The sequence below is a fragment of the Scardinius erythrophthalmus genome, assembly GCF_964197995.2.
Source record: "Scardinius erythrophthalmus genome assembly, chromosome: 16".
NCBI lineage: Eukaryota > Metazoa > Chordata > Actinopteri > Cypriniformes > Leuciscidae > Scardinius > Scardinius erythrophthalmus.
The window spans coordinates 35,052,339-35,075,837 of record NC_138236.1 but is presented as its reverse complement, the minus strand read 5'-3'; the positions used below and the strand labels follow the sequence as shown (position 1 = coordinate 35,075,837).

The following is a 23,499-nucleotide window of genomic DNA, read 5'->3' as shown; positions in this document are numbered from 1 at the left end:
ATTATGTAAATTGTGTTGTGGTTATTTCTGTGAAATATTTTATATTTGTTTAACTGATATAAGTCTGTCACATTATTAAAACTTAAATCATAGAAAACCATTTTAGTACAGAGGTTCTCAAACTGGTAAACCTCAGAGTATGTGAAATTTTGATATGCATGTATGAAAATGTTTATTAAGGAAAAGTGAGCCTAAATACATGTACCAACATACCATATCAGCAAATGTGCCATGAATGTCCATTTCCATAAATCATCTAGCTCTTATTATATTACATTTTCTCCAAAAGAAGCTTGACTAGAAAACCCAAGTGAACAAGCCAATAGTGATAATGGCCCATAAACACTCCCAAAGTTGTAAAGAGCAAGACCGTTTAAATCTTAGCCTTCCTTCTCTGACAACATGCATTTGTTAAATTTTGGACAAAAACACTCACAAACAAAAAACAGCTGGCTATGTTTTTTATTTTTATACGTTATGTTATTATAATTAATTAATTATTATTGTATGATAATTTGTAAGAAAAAGAAAAGAATGCCACTTGATCATATTTTCTGAACTAGCCTACTGATGCAAAACGTCTGATCACGCTTGTAATAGAAAACCTGTTATTGAGTTTTCATTAGGGCCTAAATGTTTTCTTCTTTAGAACTACTACTATTTTAGCGCACATTAGTTGTTACATGAGAACATCTAGGTTTTTTTTGTATGCCTTATTGTATGAAATAACTAGACTAGACGTAAATTAATAATAAGGCTATCCTATTTTGCGCCGGTGTCTTCAGTTTTGTAAGTTACCTCTTTGAATTAAAATACTTGAAATGGGGTGGAGTAGAAGAAGGAGCTGATGGTGGTTATTAATTATTAATTCATGTTTACTGTTGGTGTTACAACGACCCTACTGTTACCTCGGTTGGTTGTAACATCATCATGTGTTAAAAACTAAAGTTATCGCCTACTATTACGTACTTGACTATCTAATAATAAGTCTAAACTTTTAGAAACACATTTTTTGTTCACGAACCAAACAGAACCTGCCCTTACCAAGATGGCCGCATTTCCGGGTCGTAAATTTCACTGGCTGTCTGACACTGGCGCAACTTCCGCTCTCAACTCCTCCTTTGTCTGAGCCCGATCGGTCCTCCGCCTAGTTATTTATTTATTTCATTTTCGTTTGTGGGGTATATTTTTATATATCCTTATCTCTCGGTTATTGAATGACATTCGATTCCGACACATATATGCCTAAAAGCAAAGCCCCCAAAATGGATGACCTGGACTACAGTAAGTAAAGCTGTTTTAGCGTTGTGTTTAGTGCCGCATCACGTAGCTACTGTTTTATATGAGCTTGAGAAATGCTTCACGTAGGAGGATGTTTTTGCTATTTTAAAGGGTTTAAACCAAATGTCATTATTTTGTTGTCACCTCTAGCATCTCTGCAGCTTTAGTACATCATTAATCTGCCCATCTCCAGTCAGTCATTGTTCTGGATTCATTCATGTTCGGCCTCCTTCAGTTGTTGACATCTGTGTCTCTTTGCTTTTATCAGAGGCTGAATAAATTCATACAGAAAATACATACATACGTACATAAATTCATCATCATACATCTTTTGGGTGGCGTTATTGGATTTTAACAGTGTTTCTGTCTGCTGGTTTTAAGGAGTCATTCTTAAGCACACACATATTTGTCATAACTTCATTTTTAGTCAATTATAAACTTAATATTGGCACACAGAGTGAAATGCTTGTCATCTGTCATCATCAGTCTGTTGCACAATTAATTCTTCACTGGAAGATGTGCTGGAGGCCTATGTACAGTTAGACAGAAAAGTCTTGAGACCACATTGAAAATCTAAGGATTTAAACAACAAAGAAACGTTTTGATGAAGCCATAAAATCTGTGTAACTAACCAGATGTACAGTCGTGGCCAAAAGTGATATTTGTTTTAGTAAGTACATGGATCTCATCTCAAGACAAGTCATCTAAATTTATATAGCGCTTTTTTACAATACAGATTGTTTCAAAGCAGCTTTATAGTGACAACAGGAAAATAATGCAACTAAGATTGCTTTGGCTGTACAGCATCTTTAGAAGAAAGTCATTGTCCAGTTTAAGTTCAGTGCTGATTCATTTCCATTGTAGAAATCATTACTAGTTCTATCTATAGTTGCTCTGGACAAAAAAAACAGCGATGTCATTGTTCAGTTCTCATATAATGGTGTCAGTGCAGGCAGATCCATAATATATATGAATATTAAATGTCCCCAACCAAGCAAGCCATAGGCAACAGTGGCAAGGAACCCAAACTCCATCAGTGACAGAATGGCGAAGAAAGCCTTGTGAGAAACCAGGCTCAGTCGGGACCAGTTCTCCTCTGGCCAACGAGCGAACACCGTGTGATTAATAATGATTCAGGCAGCGTTACAGGTCAGAAGTCAGATTGCAATCTGAACATTCAAAACATTCACTCCAGTTCTTTCTGGTTTATGATCGGAGTCATCACATCGGTATGGAGACGGTCACGGTCATGTGACTCTTTGCAGAGCGTCAGATGCTCTTCTGTTGAAGCTCAAGATGCTCTTTAGGTCATCTCAGATCATGCTGGAGAACATGATCATCAGCTTTAGCTCATGTAGATCCAGTCCTGCTGTCACTGCAATCAGAGACACACCCCAAATATTGAGAGATTCATGTTATTTAATCAACTTTCTTTTATTTTTAATGATTTTTTGGATATTTCTGTGAATACAAATTTAGGATTTGCAAATGAAAAAAAAAAATATGTAGGTACAAATAGCAGATGAAAAACTGATATAGGGCCTAATCTGCTTTTTAATCGTTAGCCTTTTAGAATTTTTCTTACCGCTGTTTTAGAAAAAAAAAGCTATAAATAATTAAAATACTTGAAATGGGGTTGAGTTGGGTGAAAGGTTTGAATTTAAGGTTTAAATTCATGTTCAAATCTAACATCAAATTGTCATGCTGATAAAGACAGTTTGTTTTGGAAAAATGTATTACAAAAGAAGCTTTTAGACCCTATTGTGAAGCAGAAGCTAATAGTGTTTTTTTAAGTGAATCATTTGAGGGTTGGAGCTGAAGATTGTGAAAATGAGTACGAGTCTCTGCCTGCAGGCGTTGCTTTCTGAGCTTCTGCGGGTTTGGCTCAGGTTTGTCCTGGCTTGCTCTCTCTAAAGCTTCCAAACACCCACCGGTGTCGCAAGAGTCGTGTGTTAGTCCACAGAGAACCTGAACGTAAACCTCTCCCGTGCATCACTCCTGATCACGCTTCCATCTCGCATTATAAAGTGAGTGATATTAGACGCAGACCAGAGGAGTTGTGTTAAAGACTCCTGGGTGGAGTGAACCGTCTTTTCAGTTCCTTTCCTATCCAAGTCCCTGTGACCTCATTTCGCCCTCCTTTCTTTCTTTCCCTTCACAGTCCCAGCGGACCTGAGCCCAGAGGAGCGCTCCGAGCTGGAGGAGATCCGGCGCAGGAAAGGAGCGCTGATTCTGGAGATCCAGAGACTGAAAGAGGAGCTGAGAGAAGCCATCATAGAGGTGGAGGGGCTGGAGACCAGCACAGAGGGCAGGTTAGGCTTACATTTACATGCATTCCTTTAGAAGATGCTTTTATCCACAAATGAGAGCAGTAGAAGCCGTTAAACTAACAATAGGACATCAATATGCAAGTGCTATGACCCTTCCCAGTTTAGTCTAACGCAGTACATGTATTTTTTATAAATAGATTAGGGCTGTCAAACGATTAATCGCGATTAATCGCATCCAAAATAAAAGTTTGTGTTTACATAATTTATGTCTGTGTACGGAGTATAATTATTTTCTATATATAAATACACACACATGCATATATATATTTAAGAAAATGTGTTATTTATATATAAAATATTTATATATAATATAAATTATATGTAATAATTAATCTTTTGACAGCCCTAAAATAGATATATAATAGAATAGAAGAGGAAGTGTTAGTATTAATGGATCAAGTGTTGGCGAAAAAGTCTCAGGTTGTATTGTTGGGAATTCATGCAAGAATGGTTGGTATATTTGTTTTCTTTCTCCAATTTGCCTTCTCGGATAGATAACACTCAATAAAAGCGCACACACACACGTTATCTCTGTGTGAACAGTGCAGTCATTGACATGAACTTGAACTCTCTTCATGCTGTGTGTTCAGTAGGTTCATTAAACACTCTACAGTGAGGTGTTGTATTTCACACCGGAAAACAATATTGATCTCCTGTCTTTTATTTTATAGTAAAACGTTACAGAAGAGTCGACATGTGGCCATGGGCAGGAAAAAATTCAACATGGACCCGAAAAAGGTAAGCCATCCTAAAAGTGAAGTTATAAAGTAATACAGCTCAAGATAACAGAAAGAAGAAATGCACGTGTTTCATGTTGCCACTGTTTTCCAGCATTATTATCAGTCACTTTTTTTTATGTTCATTAAAATTCTTTGAAAGAAGTCTCTTATGCTTACAAAACATTGCATTTGTTTATCTGGTCAGAGGTACAGTCATATAATGAAATATTACTACAATTTCTAAGAACTGTTTTTCATTGAAATATATTTTAAAAATGCAATTTTTTCCTGTGATTTCAAAGCTTAAATACTCTTTCTGATTATTATCAGTGTTGAAAACTTTGTGGTGCTTCATATTCTTGTGGAAACTGCTAAAAATAAATCTGGATTTTTTGATAGAATGTTTAAAAGAACAGCATTTATTTGAAATAGAAATTGGAAGTTTTTTGATCAGTTTAATACATCCTTGCTGAATAAAAGCATTCATTTTGTTTAAATGTATGTTTAAAAGAAGAGTTAACGTTTTGTGAAAGCACATAAATATGTTGCTACAATAATTTAAGGACATTACGTGGGCTGGACGATTTGGGAAATTTTAAACATTTTGTTACATTTGAATCTTTTCTTCATTTTTCCTCATGTTTTCCTCTTTCGCAGGGCATTGTATTCCTAGTGGAGAATGAGCTTCTCAGACACACTTCAGAGGACATTGCTCAGTTTCTGTACAAAGGAGAAGGACTCAATAAAACTGCAATAGGAGACTATTTGGGTGAAAGGTACTTTGCAGTTCAACTGCATTATATCAGTGATTTATTTATTATTTATTTATTTGTGACTCTAAGAAAAAGAAGTACAATAACATATAAGCTAAGCATGTGCAAAATTAAATTTTTGTTTCAAATCAGTTTCAAAGCAGAGCTGCATTTGAGATGAATTTAAAGAAGCTTTTCTGAGAGGGTTTAAAGGGATAGTTCACGCAAAAATGAAAATTACCCCATAATTTACTCATGGAGTCATACACACCTAGGATGGCTTGAGTAAATCATGGGGTCATTTTCATTTTTGCGTGAACTAACCGTTTAACTTTGCAAACGGTCTCTAACAGCTAAAGCAACAAGCCTATTTAAACTACTGATTTATAATAGCATTATAATAGAGCATATAATAATATTATTATGACAGATTTATCATAATATATAATAGATCAGTGATTTAAACAGAGATTTTGTGAATGTTGTTAATACATTTCTCTCTCTTTCTTTCAGAGATGACTTCAATATTAAAGTATTGCAGGCTTTTGTTGATCTTCACGAATTCACAGATCTGAACTTGGTACAAGCTCTTCGGTAAATCAGCAACTTTAACCTTTGTGACTTTCCTCAGTGTTTTTTTAGTTTTGTTTGTTTCATTAATATTTTGAATTAGCTTTTATTTTGTCTTTTTTTTCCTCCCTTTTTCCTTTTTTTAAAGCTTTTTAGGTTTAATTCATTCTCTTTTCAGTTAGTTTTATTTCCAGTTATTAATGTTAGTACTTAAATACACTTAAACTTATTTCAGTTTATTTGCCAAGACAACATTTCTAATAATAATTTAACTAATATTTACATTTTATTTTATTTCAGCTTTATTTCAGTGAACATTTTTAGTTAACGAAAATAACCCTTGACTGATCTAGGAACATCTTGTTCATTTTGTATCGGGGCTTTTTGTATGCAAAACAGTTTCAAGTATTCACGTGTTATCGTGTTGTGCTTGTCTTCATGGTGCGTCTGTCTGTTTGTGCTCAATGCAGGCAGTTTCTGTGGAGTTTCCGCTTGCCAGGCGAGGCTCAGAAAATCGACAGGATGATGGAGGCCTTTGCACAGAGATACTGTCACTGCAATCCTGGAGTCTTCCAGAGCACAGGTCACACACACGCACACACACACACACACACACACACACACACACACAGCTCCTGAGGCTTTCATCAACATGTACACTAGCTGTTTCACATGCTTTTGATCACAACATATGTGTTATTTCATAATTTTGATTCTAAGATTCTCAGAATAGTCATAATTGAGTAAGTGCGTCTGGTTATGGTTATGGGTCTTTTCCACTGCATGGTACGGCTCACTTAAATAGCACCACCTCTGTAGAGGGTCCAAGCGAGCCGAACCGATACTGAAATGTGACGTGTAAACACTGCAGATCACTGATTGGTCAGAGGGAATCGTCACTACCAGCGTCATTGGATTTGCGTCACAAGACGCCGAACCCGAACAAACAAACGTCTTCGTCTTGCAGTGAAAAACATCCACACGCTGAGAATCAAGAACACCACTCCATCTCTCAGTCCTTAAACTCTGTCTTGTCCCCGCAGACACCTGCTACGTGCTGTCGTTTTCCATCATCATGTTGAACACTAGTCTGCACAACCCCAATGTGCGGGACAAGCCCACAGTGGAGCGCTTCATCACCATGAACAGAGGCATCAATGACGGGGGAGATTTACCTGAGGATCTGCTCAGAGTGAGTGTGAACATGTCATCATGACTTGGCTGATTGGTATATTGTGATAAAAATGCTGTTACATAAATACATCAACATTATTGATTTTAAAAGGTGAACTGTGTGTTTTTTCTGCTATAAAATAATGAAAATGAATGACTTTAGCAGAGCCCTATGGAATCCAGTCATAAAAATAGAATTTAATGTAATTTTGTGGAATTTGACAAATTAGATTAATAAATCAAAAGTCTTCTCTGCATTTCTCTTCTCTAGTTTTTTTCTGATGTAGTTTGTCAAATAAGCCTAGTATTTTATATTACAAATATTGTTGACTTTTTGATGAATTGCATAAGGCGGTACAGTTATTCAAATCTTGATACGGACCAGTGTGTGAATATTAAATAGAAAAAAGACTGCTGTTGAAGTCTGCATGTTCTATGGGTCTCTGTGGGACACTGTGTGAATGTACTTCTCAAAGTAATAATAATAGTATTATTAAAATTATTCAAACTTTATTGTATGGAATATCACAATTTTAACAGTAAGCCTCTTTTGTGCAGCATTTTATTTGTCAAATTATAAAAGAAATGGTTCATTTTCTATTGATTACTTTTTAAAAGATTCATTAATGCTTTATGCTTTCATTTGATTACCACTTTTTTTTGGTTCATTTTTCATAAGTCCAGCTAAATTTAAATAGGCAACACAGGTTTTCTGAAAAATGGGGCACATTATTGTAACATTTTTATTAAATGTTTAAGTTTTATTTATTCAATTGTTTAGACATGCTTTTTGATTTATTAAAATTTTATCAAGCCATAAAATAAAATAAAAAGTTAAAACGGAAAACAAAAATGAAGAAATAATAAAACAGAATTTGGGAGTGGAAATAAAATGGATTTCATAGGGCCCTAAGAATGTCTTTTAATAAATTGTTAAATTATGTAGGTTTCACAAACTCAATACATTAGACCTGCTTTTTTATTACTAAAAATTACTACATTTTTAATCAACCATTTCTTAGGCCTCTACTTCTCTCTATGTTGCTTCAAAGTGCTGTCAGTGTGAACAACCCTTGAGTGTTTCAAGGCCTTTTTAATAATAACTATTCACATTGAATGCTTTTATAAACAATGTGAGTGCTCTCTTCAGAATCTGTATGACAGCATTAAGAACGAGCCTTTTAAGATCCCAGAGGATGATGGGAATGACCTGACGCACACTTTCTTCAACCCTGACAGAGAAGGCTGGCTCCTCAAGCTGGGTGAGTCCCTCCTGATGTGCGCCAGGAGAGGTTCTGTTTAACCAAAGTCGTTGGAAGGGTCTCTATCGTTGCCATTGCATGATATTCTACTTCATTGCAGCGCTTTGCACTTTTTTTTCTCCTTAAAAAACCCAAGAGAAACATCACTTCTGATTTCGAAGATTTACTTTCTTTCTGCATGGCGAGCTCTGTGATCTCTCAAGCACTAAAGGCTTTTGAATCTTTTTCCCTCTCCCTGTGTCTCCCTCTCCTCTGTCTTTCTGTTTCCTGTGATCCGTCCCCCCGTTCCCTTTTTCCGATCTCTTCTGGCTCCTGCTCTGCTTGACCTGTGATTTCTCTGCCGTTGCTGGGGCTGTTCACCCTTCAGGAGGTACGTACAGCCTTACTAGAACAACTCGTAGAGAAGGACCACTTAGATTAGGACACAATGATCTTATTAGTCATGTTAGCACTGCTGTTACTTTACTATGTAATCATGACCGGTTGCATAAACTGCTTAGACTAGTCTTAAAAGTTAAGTCATCTAATTTTTTCCTTCAAGACTGGTGCTAACTTTTTAAAGTTGCTTAAAAGGGTAGATCGGTCTAATTTGAATTAGAAAAGTAAGACTGATTACCTCTTGACTAATTTCTAGTTGGCCAAATTAGTTCTTAAATGGATACTTCACCGATCGTCATCTGAGGCTTTTCTGTCCAGAGGCGAGAGATTCCAGCCAGTAGGAGGAGCTCGTCCCGCATGTCTTCAACCCGCCCATAGGGGGATCTCACCATAAAGCGCCGTCTGTTCAGTTTCGAGTCGACTAGTAGCCTAGTTGTGTCATTTCTCCCGATACTGCCCTCTGTAACCGGTAGGCGTGGCTTGGGAGTGTCCTCGTAGGACAGCGAAGCAAGTGCATTCTGGGAGTTGTTGTCTTTCATCCACATGAGCCAAAAATACATTTTCTGGCTTTTCTCAGTCTAGAAGGCACCAACTTCAAAACTATTTTCACATTCCTACTGCATAAATGACCCAATTTAAATACACATTCATCTTTCCAGCGGTGAAATATCCCTTTAAGACACAGTCTTAACATAGTGGCTAAGTTTATGCAACTGGTGCCAGTAGTGATGGGTAATTTCGAAGCACTGCTTCATGAAGCTTCGAAACATTGCGAATCATTTGTTTCAAACCAGTGATTCGGAGCATGTGTCAAACTGGCAAAGTGCCGTGATTTCAGTAAACAAGAAATTGTACGGAATTCCAATGGTTCGCCACTTGGGTCGATCTCTGAGAACCATGAACCAGTGTCTATAGTTTTTACCTCTGATCAGTGAGTGTTATAATTCTGTAGAAATTTTCAATGGCTTAGTTTATAATAAAAAAAAGGAAGAGTTGTAGTTTCTTATTGATTAACCAAGCTCTCCATTAAACAAACAAAACAAGCCATACGAATTCATAAAATAACACACTTTCAATAGAACATTTGCAGTTGGTTTGTAAAAAGTGCATGCTTGTTTGGGTTGTGTTAACGTTGCATTTACACAATTCTGACCTGCAGGAGTCATCAGCATGTGGGCGTTTCGAAAAGCTTACTTGTACTATCACTAATGACCAGACCATAAAATAAGGGGAAAAACCCTCATAGACCTGAAAAGTGACCTACCTCTCACATACACTATATGGACAAATGTATTGGGGGACACTTCTTAATTATTAAATTCAGGTGCTTCAAACGGACCCATTGCCACAGGTGTTTAAAATGAAGCACCTAGCCACACAGTCTGCATTTACAATCATTTGTGGAAAAATGTCGTTCTAAAGAGCTCCGTGAATTCAAGTGTGGTACTGTGATAGGATGCCACTTTTGCAATTAGTCCGTTCATGAAATGTCATCCCCGCTAGATATTCCACGGTCAACTAGTGATGGGAAGTCCGGCTCTTTTCAAAGATTGGCTCTTTTGGCTCGGCTCCCAAATGGCTTTTCATTTAGTATCACTCGGAGCCTCCTATTTTACTACGGTCAACTGTAAGTAGTATTTTTGGAAAGTGGAAGTGTTTAGGAACAACAGCAACTAAGCCACGAAGCGGAAGACCATGTAATGTCACCGAGTGCTGAGGCTCATGGTGTGTACAAGTCTCCGACGCTCTGCTGATTCCATAGCTGAAGAGTTCCAAACATCCATTAATACCAGCACAAAAACTGTGCGGCGGGAGCTTCGTGGAATGAGTTTCCATGCCCGAGCAGCTTCATGCAAGGTAACATCACCAAGTACAATGTCAAGCGTTGTATGCAGTGGTGTAAAGCACACCACATCTAGACTCTGGAGCAGTGGAAACATATTCTCTGGAGTGACGAATCACACTTCTCTGTTTGGAAGTATGATGGGCGAGTCTGGGTTTGGCGGATGCCTGCCTGACTGAAATGCGTCAGCTGTGATGTTTGGTGGACGAGGGATAATGGTATGAGGCTGTTTTTCAGTGTTTGGGCTAAGCCACTTACTTCCAGTGAAGGGAAAACATAATGCTTCAGCATACCAAGGCATTTTAGACAATGCAACGCTTCCAACTTTGTTGGAAGAGTTCAGGGAAGGCCCTTTTCTATCCCAGCATGACTATGCACCAGTGCACAAAGCAAGGTTCATAAAGGCATGGTTGGATGAGTTTGGTGTGGAGGAACTTGACTGGCCCACACAGAGCCCTGACCTCAACCCAATTGAACACCTTTGGGATGAACTGGAGTGGACATTGCAAGCCTGGCCTTCTCGTCCAACATCAGTGCCTGACCTCACACATGCTCTACTGGATGAATGGGCAAAACATTTCCACAGGAACACTCAAAAATCTTCTGGAAAGCCTTCCCAGAAGAGTGGAAACTGTTATAACTGCAAAGGGAGGACCAAATCCTTTTAGAATTTAGAATGCAGTGTCATTATAGTCCCTGTTGGTGTAATGGTCAGGTGTCCCAAAACTCCATATAGAATATAGTGTATATTCTCATAGAGGTTTGGGGCTGTGAGCTTTTACCTCTACACAACCACCTAGCAACCAAACAGAACACAAAAGTGTAATTGTACTCAGTCAACCACTCCCAATACACTGGCATCTTGATGTTGCACTAGAAAACGATACTTGGTTACTCACGTAACCTCGGTTCTCTCTAGAGAGGGAACGAGTATTGCGTAAGCTCTGCTTACGCAGCGGGAAAAGCCTTCTTTTCTCGAGATACTGAAACCAAAAATTATCCTTAATTTCATATATTGTCAACGCAGTGCGGCTGCAGGCAGCTGAGCTAGAGCGGCATACTGCGCGCTCATTGGCTGCCGCGCGGCAACTGCTTAAGCCTACCAGTGAGCCTGGCGTGACGTCACGCCCAATGAGGGCGCGCACGACCTTGCGCGTCATAGCCCGCCAGAATGGGCGGCGTCAGAGCGTATATAAGGAAGGCTCGTAGGCTATATTCTCTGTTTTCTGTCGACTGAAGCGACGCGAGCGATAGGCTCAGCACGGTCAGGGAACGCAATACTCGTTCCCTCTCTAGAGAGAACCGAGGTTACGTGAGTAACCAAGTATCGTTCTCTTACGAGAGGTTCTCTCGTATTGCGTAAGCTCTGCTTACGCAGCGGGAACCCTTTGTCCACGCCGTGCGAGCCTAACAATCACATATGACTCATAGAAAAACATAGAGGTGATTAACAGGTGGCCAGCGGTGCGGGCCAACACATGTTCATAAGCACACATAGGGAAAAAACACAGAACGGCACTGCCGGTTCATGTTAACTGATACCCTGAGCGTGCAGCTCAACAGACAAGCTAATCGGAAATACAGCCTGACCCTTGGGCAGGACACGAATCACGACTAGACTTACAGAAGTTTAGCCTGCATAGCGGGAACTTCCAGGTTATAAAACCTAACAAATGTGGAGGGGGACGCCCAGCCCGCCGCCTTACAAATGTCATCAATGGAAATCCCACTGGACCATGCCCACGATGAGGCCATGCCTCTGGTGGAATGAGCCCGTATGCCTAACGGACATTGCAGGTCTTTTGACGCATAAGCTGCTGCAATAGCGTCTACTATCCATCTGGACAGTGTCTGTTTCGAAGCGGCGCGACCCTTGGTGCGCCCGACAAACGAAACGAAAAGCTGCTCTGAGAACCTGAAGGCTGCAGAGCGCGTCACATAACACCTTAACGCCCTGACCGGGCAAAGGCAGTTGACCCCTTCCTCACTGCTGGAGGACGGCAGAGCCGATAGGGTAACGACCTGAGTCCTGAAGGGAGTGCCTAACACTTTGGGGACATAGCCGTGCTTCGGTTTGAGAATGGCTAACGAGTCGTTAGGTCCAAACTCGAGGCACGACGCGCTGATGGACAGCGCGTGTAAATCTCCCACACGTTTAACTGAAGCCAGAGCTAGCAGAAAAACGGTCTTAAGCGTCAAGTATTTCAACTCCACTGAGTCCAAAGGCTCAAAGGGATGCGCTTTTAAGGACTCCAGGACCAGGGACAGGTCCCAAATAGGAACCGTCGGGGGCCGTGGAGGGTTCTTTCTCCTGGCCCCGCGTAGAAAGCGGGTAATGAGTTCATTTCTGCCCAGTGCACGGCCGCGCGCCGACTCAGCGAACGCTGCTATGGCCGCGACATAAACCTTGAGCGTGGAGGGGGACCTGCCCGCGTCCAACATCTCTTGGAGAAATTTCAGTACCTGTGGAACTCCACAGGTTCGAGCATTAGAACCCTTATTCACACACCACTTGTTAAACACTGACCATTTAGACGCATAGAGCCGCCTCGTCGAGGGGGCTCTGGACTGCGTGATCGTGTTAATTACCCCTTCTGGCAAGCCAACGAGTAATCGTTGATTATCCACGCATGCAGAGACCAGTGCTCTGGATGGGGATGCAGAATCGAGCCTCGGGCTTGAGAGAGGAGATCTCTCCTCACCGGAATCGGCCATGGGGCTGTGTCTGCCAGTCTCATTAGCTCGGGGAACCATGGTTGGTTTTCCCAACGCGGGGCTATGAGGAGCACTGCGCAGTTCAAACTCCTGATCCTCGCTAGCACTTGAGTTAGCATCGAGATCGGTGGGAACGCGTACAGCGGGGCGCTGGGCCAGGTCTGGGCCAGCGCGTCTTCCCGTTTCGAGAAGAACCTCTGGCACTGAGCGTTCTCGCTCGTGGCGAAGAGGTCGATTTTCGCTTCGCCGAAACGACGCCAAAGCGTCTGTATCGTCTGGCGGTGTAGAGACCATTCCCCTGGGGGAACGTTGTCCCTGGACAGTCTGTCCGGGCCGTCGTTCAAACGACCGGGTACATGAGCTGCCCTTAGGGAGCGCAACGGGCCCTGAGCCCAGGATAGGAGGCGCTCTGCGAGCGCGCACAGGGTTCTGGATTTGATTCCACCCTGGCGGTTCACGTACGACACCACTGACATGTTGTCCGAGCGAACTAGCACATGGTGTCCCCGTATAAGCGGTAGAAAGTGCTTCAACGCTCTCTCGACCGCCAGCATCTCTAGACAGTTTATGTGAAGGTCTTTCTCCGTATTCGACCACGGGCCGCAAATCGGACTGCCTTCGTGAGTCGCTCCCCAACCCATGTTGGACGCGTCTGTCGAGATCACTTTGCGGTGTGCGATGGTTCCCATCGACACTCCCCGCTGATACCATTCGGCCGTCAGCCAGGGCTGCAGGGCTGTAACACAGCGCTGAGTCACTCTGATTGGAGTACGGCCTGAAATCCATGCTTTGCGGGGCGTTTCCGTTTTTAGCCAGCGTTGAAGCGGACGCATTCGGAGTAAACCCAGCTGCAGGACAGCTGCTGCTGATGCCATGTGGCCCAGCAACCTCTGAAAAGTTTTCAATGGAAAAACTTTTCCCTCCTGAAAGGAGGCGGCGAGGTGTCGAACACAGCGCGCGCGCTGTGCGGACAGTCTGGCTGTCATTGCCGCCGAGTCCAGGTCTATACCCAGAAAAGTGATAGACTGGCTGGGGGCTAAAGAGCTCTTGTCCCAGTTCACGGAAAGACCCAAGCTTTGCAGGTGACCGAGAAGCGCTTCTCTGTGGGAAACTAGTTCCTCCGCCGAGTGCGCTATAATCAGCCAATCGTCCAGATAGTTCAGGATTCGCATTCCCCTCGATCTCAGGGGTGCGAGAGCCGCATCCATGCACTTCGTAAATGTACGGGGTGCCAGGGATAGGCCGAACGGCAGGACAGTGTACTGATATACCTGGCCGTCGAAGGCGAATCTCAAGAATGGCCTGTGACGGGGTATAATCTGAATCTGAAAGTACGCGTCTTTCAGGTCGAGAGATATGAACCAGTCCCCCGGGCGAATCTGCGCGAGGATTTGACTGGTTGTGAGCATTTTGAACGGCCGTTTCATAAGCGTTTTGTTCAAATATCTCAGATCCAATATAGGTCTGAGTGCTCCGCCCTTCTTGGGTACGAGGAAATAGCGGCTGTATACGCCTGCCTCGGAACCCGGAGGGAGAACCCGTTCTATCGCCCCTTTGCGCAGCAAATTCGCTATTTCTGTGTGAAGCAGATGCGCTGCATCCGCTTTCACTGTAGTCTCGGCCCGAGCGCGATAGCGCGGAGGGCGGCGAGCGAATTGAAGCGAATAGCCCTTTATCACTGTGTTCAGTACCCACTTCGACACACCCTGGATAGCTTTCCATGCATTCGCACTCATAGCTAGGGGTCGAATCGCCTCTGACTCTCGCTCGTCGCGCAGCGCGGGACGGGGAATCTGTGGCGGTGTAAGCGCGAATCGCGCAGTGGCAGTGAGGGGGAACGGGGGTTCGCAGATGGCGGCAGCCGGCTGAACAGCGCTGTGAGAGAGCGCTTTGTGAGACGGCTCGCGGCGCAGAAGCGGGGCGGGCTCGTGGATGTTTATCGGAGAGTGTGCGTGCTGTAAAGCGGGCACAGAGCTCTTTATTATTACACAGCCGGTGGCTGACTTGTGCGTGTTTACATGAGGGTGCGCGCGCTGTGTAGCGGGCACAGGGCTCTTTATTAGCACACCGTCGGTGGCTCGTGCATGTTTAGTTGAGAGTGTGCGTGCTGTGTAGCGGGCACAGGGCTCTTTATTAACACACAGCCGGTGGCTGGCTCGTACATGTTTAGCTGAGAGTGTGCGTGCTGTGTAGCGGGCACAGGGCTCTGTATTAACACGCGGCCAGTGGCAGAATGTTCCGTTACCCAAGCGTGTGGGACAGAGCGAGCACTGTGTAGGTGTGAGCACTGAAGTGTGGGCACGTGACCTACAGTTATCACTCGAGCGGCCGTAGCGCGCCTTATGTGAGTGCACTCTGTGGGGTACACAGGGGAATTTGTGCTTGTGTGTAGTGATGAGCACTGGGAAGTGGGCATGTTTACTACACTCATAACACTGACGGCGTGAGCCGTCTGACCAGACATTACGCTCTTTATTCGATTTATCTGGGTCGCCGTAAAAACGGCGTTTGTGTGCAGGCGAGAGAGTTGCGAAACTGGCTCGTTGGCTGCTGTGGGCACTACTGCAGTAGCCTTTGACAAGGGGACTGGCAGAGGGATACATCTTAGTTTCGACGGTGGTCCGGCCGCGGCGGGAGCCGCCCGTCTTTTCCTCCCGACGGGTGCTAGGAGGACTTAGCAGGCTCGGGCTTCAGCGTTACCTTAGGCCGAGGCCCACGCGGGGGCGGCGGCCTGTGCTGGCTGGTGGAGCGGGACCTGGGGCGGCCGCGCTGGCGCTGCTTAGAGTCTGGGGGTCGAGACGGCCGCTGTGCGGAGCTGCGTGCAGGAGGCTGGCTAGAGCGGCCTGCAGCGGAGCTCGAGCGGCGGGGCAGGAAGAGGTTCATGGCCTGTGACGCTTTCTGTACCTCAGAAAAACGGTCCACGAGGCCGCTCACTGCCGGGCCGAAGAGACCAGTAGGCGAGAGCGGGGCGTTCAGGAAGACGGATCGCTCTTGTTCCCCCATATCGGCGAGAGTTAATCAAAGGTGGCGCTCGATGACGGTCAGCGAAGCCATGGATCGTCCGATCGCTTGGGCTGCTGTCTTGGTCGTGCGAAGGGAAAGGTCCGTCGCACTGCGCAGGTTGGTTAGGGCCGATCTGTCCAGTTCTCCCTCGTCAAGCTGGCGGAGGAGGTCCGCCTGGAGAACTTGAAGGACCGCCATAGTGTGCTGGGCTGAGGCGGCTTGCCCAGCGGCGGAGAAAGCGCGGCTGGCGAACGCCGAAGTAGTCCTGCAGGCTTTGGACGGGAGGGCAACCTTTGAGCGCCATCTCGCGGATGGGGGGCAAAGATGCGCTGCAACCGCCTGTTCGACCGGTGGAATCCGGTCATACCCCTTCTCCGTAGCTCCGTCCACGCGGGAGAGAGTCGATGAGGCCGGAGAGCGGAGTCTGGCCGAAACTGGAGCGTTCCAGGATTTAGAAAGCTCGTCGTGGAGCTCAGGCAGAAACGGCGCCGGTCTAGACGCTGGAGCCTGGCGACCGGTGGTCAGGAAGCATCCATCAAGCCTGTTAGGCGGGGGTACCTCCGGTGCAGACCACTCGAGGCCCAAACGCTCGACCGCCATAGTGAGGAGGTGGAGAAGCTCGGCCTCCACTCCGGCGGGAGCCCTGCTGGAAGCTCTGGTGGAGGAGGTGGATCGGGCGGAGCCGGACCACGCCTCGCTGTCCGACGCTAACAAGGAGCATGTGTCCAGCCGATCGTTGTCGTCCGCTTCATCCGCTGTGTCGACGGCATCGAGGGCGAGAGCCGTCGGCTGCGCGTCGGGGAGCGGGGGCGGAGAGGGAGAGAGCGAGGCTCGCGGGAGAGGCTCCGGCGAGGCCTTGGCTCGTGTCTCAGGCTCCGGTGGGCGTTGTGAGCGGCGTTTTTTCTTACGCGGCCCAGCAACGGCAGGAGCGGCGTCTGAAAAGAGGGCGAGTCGAGCCCGCAGGGTCGACATCTGCAGCTCTTCACAGCATTCGCAGCCGCCCGAGGAAAACGCGACGGCTGCATGATCCCGTCCCAGGCAGAGAGCGCAGAGAAGATGGCGGTCTCCGTCGCTGAGCGGTGAGCGGCATGAGCCGCACGTGGTGCGAGGCATTTGAAACAACGCCTCGTGCTCTTTTAGAGTGCTGCGGAGAAAAGCAATACACACAAAGAGCTTAACACGGAAGGATATGTATCGCCGGATAGCTGAGCTGGCACGGCAGGCTGAAGGCGGCGAAGAGATCGTCCGGCTTCCTCAGGCTGTCCTAAGCTGGCTCGTTAGCTTGATCCAAGAAGGCCACGGCGACGGTTTCCTCTCAGAGACCAGCGATGCGAGTGCTTCGCTGAAAAGACAGAAATCAGAGAATATAGCCTACGAGCCTTCCTTATATACGCTCTGACGCCGCCCATTCTGGCGGGCTATGACGCGCAAGGTCGTGCGCGCCCTCATTGGGCGTGACGTCACGCCAGGCTCACTGGTAGGCTTAAGCAGTTGCCGCGCGGCAGCCAATGAGCGCGCAGTATGCCGCTCTAGCTCAGCTGCCTGCAGCCGCACTGCGTTGACAATATATGAAATTAAGGATAATTTTTGGTTTCAGTATCTCGAGAAAAGAAGGCTTTTCCCGCTGCGTAAGCAGAGCTTACGCAATACGAGAGAACCTCTCGTAAGAGAACATCACTTACCAATCTGCAGAAGATGTAAAAATCTTGTAAAGTTAGTTTAGTAGGAATTTAGTTGGGTTTTTCAAGGTTTTCACTCTACTAATAATATAATGTGTAGAGATTTCTTGCTGTGTCTGTGCAGTTTCATTCGCAGGCTGACACAGAGGAAATGTTATGTTTAAAAAGCCTGTCTTACATCGTTAATCCAGTGTAATGATCATTCTCAGGAGGTCGTGTGAAAACATGGAAGAGACGGTGGTTCATTCTGACAGATAACTGCCTCTATTACTTCGAGTACACAACAGTAAGTCAATCAAAATAGCAATATTTCATCTTATTACACAGCTCTTTGTATAAAATAATTTTGTGTAATGGCTGTATATAACAAGTAAATGTATATATCTTATTAAGCAGGATAATGAATTGGACAGTCAATTATAGTTCATTGTACAAAATAATTTGACCCGAGAATGCTGCAGTTGACCAATCAGAATCAAATATTCTAGAGAGCCTTGTAATAATTGTTTGTACTGCATATTATTAGCATTAAATTGATCAAAAGTGATAGTAAAGACATTTGTGACAAAAGATTTATATTTCAAATAAATAACATTTTGAACTTTCTATTTATCAAAGAATCTTGAAAAAATGCATCACAGTTTCCCCAAAAATATAAAGCAGCACAACTGTTTTAACATTGATAATAATAAGAAATGTTTCTTGAGCCACAAATCAGCATATTAGAATGATTTCTGAAGGATCATGTGACACTGAAGACTGGAGTAAAGATGCTGAAAATTCAGCTTTGATTGAATTGACCCGATGGGAAGTTCTGACTGATTTACTGAGTGTTTGTGTGTGTTTAGGACAAGGAGCCCAGAGGCATCATACCATTGGAGAACCTGAGCATTCGAGAGGTCGAAGATCCCAGAAAGCCAGTAAGCCAAATGCACCTAATCAAATAGAACAATTTCCATGATAATTTTCATATATCAACGACAGATTATTTTATTTGCCATTAGGGCTGGGCAAGTATATCAAAAAGGGTTTGTGTGCTGTTTGTTCATGGTGTTGTTTTTTGTGTGCAGAACTGTTTTGAACTGTACATCCCTAATAACCGCGGGCAGCTGATTAAAGCGTGCAAGACCGAGGCTGATGGACGTGTGGTGGAGGGGAACCACATGGTGTACCGGATCTCAGCTCCCACCCCAGAGGAAAAGGACGAATGGATACACAGCATCAAGTGAGTAAAGCGCTGAAGATCTCAGAGGACAAGGCATTCGAAAGAGTGAAGAACTATTTACACCAAGGGGCTCAAATGCTGTAAAAATATTCACACTGATGGCAGTGCAAGTTTTTATCAGCCTCTGACAAATATTTGCATACTTATCTGAAGTATATTTGCATTTCCTGAGAGGAATAGCAGTGTATATGCTAGTATACTCCTCAGGGCACAAAAATAACTGATACAAATATTTGAAATGTAAATTTTGCGCTCCTAAGCCTTTCAATATGTCCCTCCCCAACATGTTTAGCCTGTCTTACATGAAACAATAGTCAGAAAAAGCTTTTTTTTTTAAATGTCTTTGCTTAGTATCATAATGCGCCAGGCTTTTATGGCTCATATAGTTTGATTGAGTGAGAATATGGAGCTCATACTAGAGGAGGAAAACCAGCTCAGTTTTATTCAGAGGCCCAAAAATGTGAAATTTGTTGCAGATGCAGATATATTTTTATGGTTAAGATGAAATTCTGATAGCTTGTACTGTAAATCAATGAGATCTTTATAACAGTATGGCAGATACTTACATAAAATCATACCAGTTTTCACTCTATATCTGCCAATAATGTGTCTTGGTGGTAAGATGATTTTGTTGATTTTTATAAAAAATGATGTATGGATAATCAAGTAAACCTAAGTTATTTCAGTCCAGTAAGTGTTCATCTTGAAATTTTACTAACAATATAAAAGCTATACTTTGTGCTGTGAAATCTTTACTGATTTTTATAAAGTATAAACTATCAATCAAGACGACAGAAGACATGCAGGTTTTTTTTTTATCATTTGAAATGTGTATAAAATGATAGAGTAGGCATTATAGGGTCAAATAGGAAATCTATGCCAACTCTGCAAATAAGAGCATGGAACGTGACCCGATCTTCTGTTTTTGGTGCAGATCTGCTGTGAGCGTCGACCCCTTCTACGAGATGCTTGCAGCCAGGAAGAAACGCATTTCCCTAAAGAAGAAGGAGGAGCAACCCTAGAAATCCTCCTTTTCTCCTCCATCCTTCCAAACACTCCATCCATTCTCTGAGAAACCAATGATACTTCATTAAGGTAGCTCTTGTCCTCTCATCAGAAGAATCCATAATGCTGGTTTTATGGAGAGATGGATGTCGTTGGGGAAACCTGAACGTCATCATCTTTGGTTTGGATTTAGGTGGTCTGGACTGCACAATTGCCCATCTCTTATGTTATAACTTCTACTACACTCGTACACTACACAGTGTTATTCACCATCACTCTAGTTTGTAGTCCCACACTATATTACGCTGACATTCCATAGACCTTCACCGACAAACATAACACTCATAAATCTGCATAATTCACCTCGTCACTGACAGCGCTCTCACATTCGGTGGCTTCTGACCACCATTACTGCTATTTCCAGCATTTTACTGTGAAGTTCTTACACATACAGGGTAGATGACCAACCAGCCTGATGTATTCATCATCACCTCCACCATCAGGGACAGATTCAACCGAGCCTTTAGCAGAAATGAGCAGGAAGTTTCGTTCGCACTGAAGGCTTTTGTTATTGGTTTACTGGGTCTATCTGCTACCTGTCTTAGTTAATTTATCTAAACTGACACTATTTATCTCTTACTCATTTGAGTTTATTTACATGTTATTTAATGAAGATGTAAATGAAGGTCATTGCTGTTCACACTACATATCAAGACTGAGTCAAGCATATCCAATCAGTTATTTTTAGACTAATATTGGTATATACATAGAATAATAATGGTATAGGCCACGTGATAAACCTGCCGGTGATGTCATTTCCAGTGCACAACTATATTGAACTTCATTGACCCATCAAAGCATCTGTAGAAACACATCTCATTGTATGCGAGTCCTTAAATAAGCTCCTCCACCTTTGAGAAAAGAGCCTTAAAAGTCCCCACAGCCCTGTTTCTGAATGTTCTTACTAGTGTTTCAACTAAACCAACTGGGTTTAAACTGATAACTCAACCACTGGTGCTGCAAAACTGTTCTTGGGGGAATCTCATGAAAATATCTCCGGATTATATTGTACACTAAGAAGAAAAATAGATTTTGCAAAAAGAAATTAACTGTTTTTTTTTTTTTTTTAATTTATTTGCCCTTAACTAAAGCACATTTCCCTCCAAATGCATCCAGATGTTTGGCGGAATTAAATCTAATTTTGGTAACATTTTACAATCGGGTCACATTTGTTAAAGGGTTATATTGTTAAGGGTTTTGTTCACCCAAAAATGAAAATTCTGCAGTTATTTACTCACACTCGTGTCGTTCCACACCCGTAAGACTTTCGTTCGTCTTCAGAACACAAATGAAGATATTTTTGATGAAATCTGAGAGATTTCGTCCCTGCCATTGACAGCTACACAACTGAAACTTTGACGATTCAAAAAGTTCATAAAGAGATCGTAAAACTAATCCATATGAATTGATCACTTTATATGATGAACAGATTTCATTTAGTCTTTTATTCACATATAAACACTGATCAACTCACAACTCAAGCATGTTTGCTTTATGTGCAAGAACTAATGAGGTTCATTTTTGCGTGTTAATTATGTACGGTTGAGCTTCTGTTCATCATATAAAGTGATCGAGTCTCTTCAGAATATTTGGACTAAACCGATCAATTCATATGGATTAGTTTTGGATCTCTTTATGAACTTTTTGAAGCGTGAAGTGGTAGTTGCGTAGCTGTCAATGGATGGAAAATCTCTCAGATTTCATCAAAAAGATCTTCATTTGTGTTCTGAAGATGAGCGAAAGTCTTACGGGTTTGGAACGACACGAGGGAGAGTAAATAATGATATTCTTTTAATATTTGGCTGAACTAAGCCTTTTGTTAGCATTAATTTTTGCATTAATATGAACTAACAATGAACAACGTATTTTTAAAGCATTTGTTTATTTTATTTTAAATACAGTAGTTTGTGTTGGTTCACAGAGCATTAAATAATGTCAGTATATATTAACTAAGATTAATAAATGCGATGTTAATTAGTGTTAACTAATAACAAATGAGACCTTATTGTAAAGTGTTACCCTAATTTCTTTAGAATTTGGGATGAAATTTGACATGATGATCTTGACAGGTTTGGTGAGATTCATTACAAGCAAACCGTCTCGATTGGCCTTTCAGAATGTGTGTTTGCCAAAGCAGAGAAAGACTGCTGTGTCTGCTGCTTAATGCATGGAAAAAGATGGTTTAATATAATTCCTGATCCTAAAATATGTGCCAGACGTACTTGTATTGTTATTTGTGTGAAACACTAGTTGCTCCCTCTTACTCAGTTCTGTTCAGTTTGAAGGAGTCCATGGCAGCTTTTTTCCAATGTACATTATATTTTGCCTTTTTTCTGTTTGTAAATACATGTTGTTATCTTTGTTTACTACACGCATTGCTAGCATTTTTATTTATTGTTTTTCCAAATCGTTCTTTTTTTGAGAAACAAGGATCGGGGGTTGCATGTTGTACTGAATTGAAGCATCTTTTGTAAAGGGTGAATCTGATGCCCGTGTTTTGGGCACGTCTACGGCGGCTATTAGCGTTCTGTATTTCTAAACCTCACGTGAGCGAGCAAGTCTGCAAATTTGGCATTGCAGTTCAAAAAGCATCTAGTAACTATTAAAATGTGTACTTGATCAAAACAAAGCGATAAGGAACGGTCTATCAATGTTTTTAAAGCCGATTTATACGGAACACTAATAGCGTCTGGAGTCTAAAATAATAATAACCACGCTATTTAAATATACTAATTATGAAATGGTTAATACTGAGAATTGTTTAGCAGTGCATTTTGCTTGACTTTTGTGATTTTTCCCGATTAATATAAAGCTTGGCTATAGTAATCGATGTCTTTGACTTTAAGACATATTTAATAGTTTGGAGTTAGAATCCATATTTATGGCACTTTAATAGAGTTCAGCACAGTTTCGACTAAACGACAGCCTGATTTACTCTCTAGTGCCCTCTATGAGTATGTAATTACACTGCAGTTCTTAACTGGTTTAAGCCTTGCTGCACACAGAACGGATGCCAGTATACAGCATCCACATCAGATCATTTGAGGTGAACCTGCTTCACATTGTATTGTATGTTAACCCACAGGCCGTACGCGTATATATGACTGCGAGAGATCTCAAGAGACTCCAAGTGTTAAATGGCATTAAACTGCTGACTGCAACAGTACATTCCTTGATATAAGCTATGTGTTTAAACGGATAGTTTGGGCATGACGTGGTCTGACGAAGACTGTAGAACGACTCTGATGACTTGAATACGTTTTGGAGACTCTAAATCGGGGCATTCTTGATGAGAAGTGCGAAGGTGCCAAAACCTTTCAGCTAGTCTGTGAATACGATAGGACAAATGAAAGCGTTTCCTCCTCTTCTTTCTTCCCCCCCCCCCCCCTCCCTGTTTCTGATTGGCCACAGAATGGTACAGATTGTTGAGAAATTCATGTAGCAAAATGAAAACTCAGTTATGGTACACTGGTGCCAATCAACTCTAATAAACAAAAAGATTTT

General features: G+C 42.8%; 1 protein-coding gene across 1 annotated transcript; it reads left to right on the top strand.

The window, feature by feature from the left end:
• The first annotated feature begins 1,137 nt into the window (after nucleotides 1–1,137).
• On the top strand, nucleotides 1,138–23,499 carry cyth2 (cytohesin 2). Its single transcript, XM_081389635.1, has 12 exons — nucleotides 1,138–1,284; nucleotides 3,443–3,593; nucleotides 4,283–4,349; nucleotides 4,988–5,106; nucleotides 5,596–5,676; nucleotides 6,123–6,235; nucleotides 6,696–6,844; nucleotides 7,976–8,087; nucleotides 17,915–17,991; nucleotides 18,554–18,625; nucleotides 18,776–18,930; nucleotides 19,865–23,499. Exons 1-12 carry the CDS (start codon nucleotides 1,218–1,220, stop codon nucleotides 19,950–19,952), a joined length of 1,251 nt encoding a protein of 416 aa, XP_081245761.1. The 5' UTR covers nucleotides 1,138–1,217; the 3' UTR covers nucleotides 19,953–23,499.

Excerpts from the sequence above, each read along its gene's own strand:
- cyth2 (XM_081389635.1), top strand. The coding sequence starts at position 1,218 with ATGACATTCGATTCCGACACATATATGCCTAAAAGCAAAGCCCCCAAA. Across the intron at positions 6,845-7,975 it reads TACCTGAGGATCTGCTCAGA|AATCTGTATGACAGCATTAA; the intron begins GTGAGTGTGAAC and ends TGCTCTCTTCAG. Across the intron at positions 18,626-18,775 it reads TCGAAGATCCCAGAAAGCCA|AACTGTTTTGAACTGTACAT; the intron begins GTAAGCCAAATG and ends TTTTGTGTGCAG.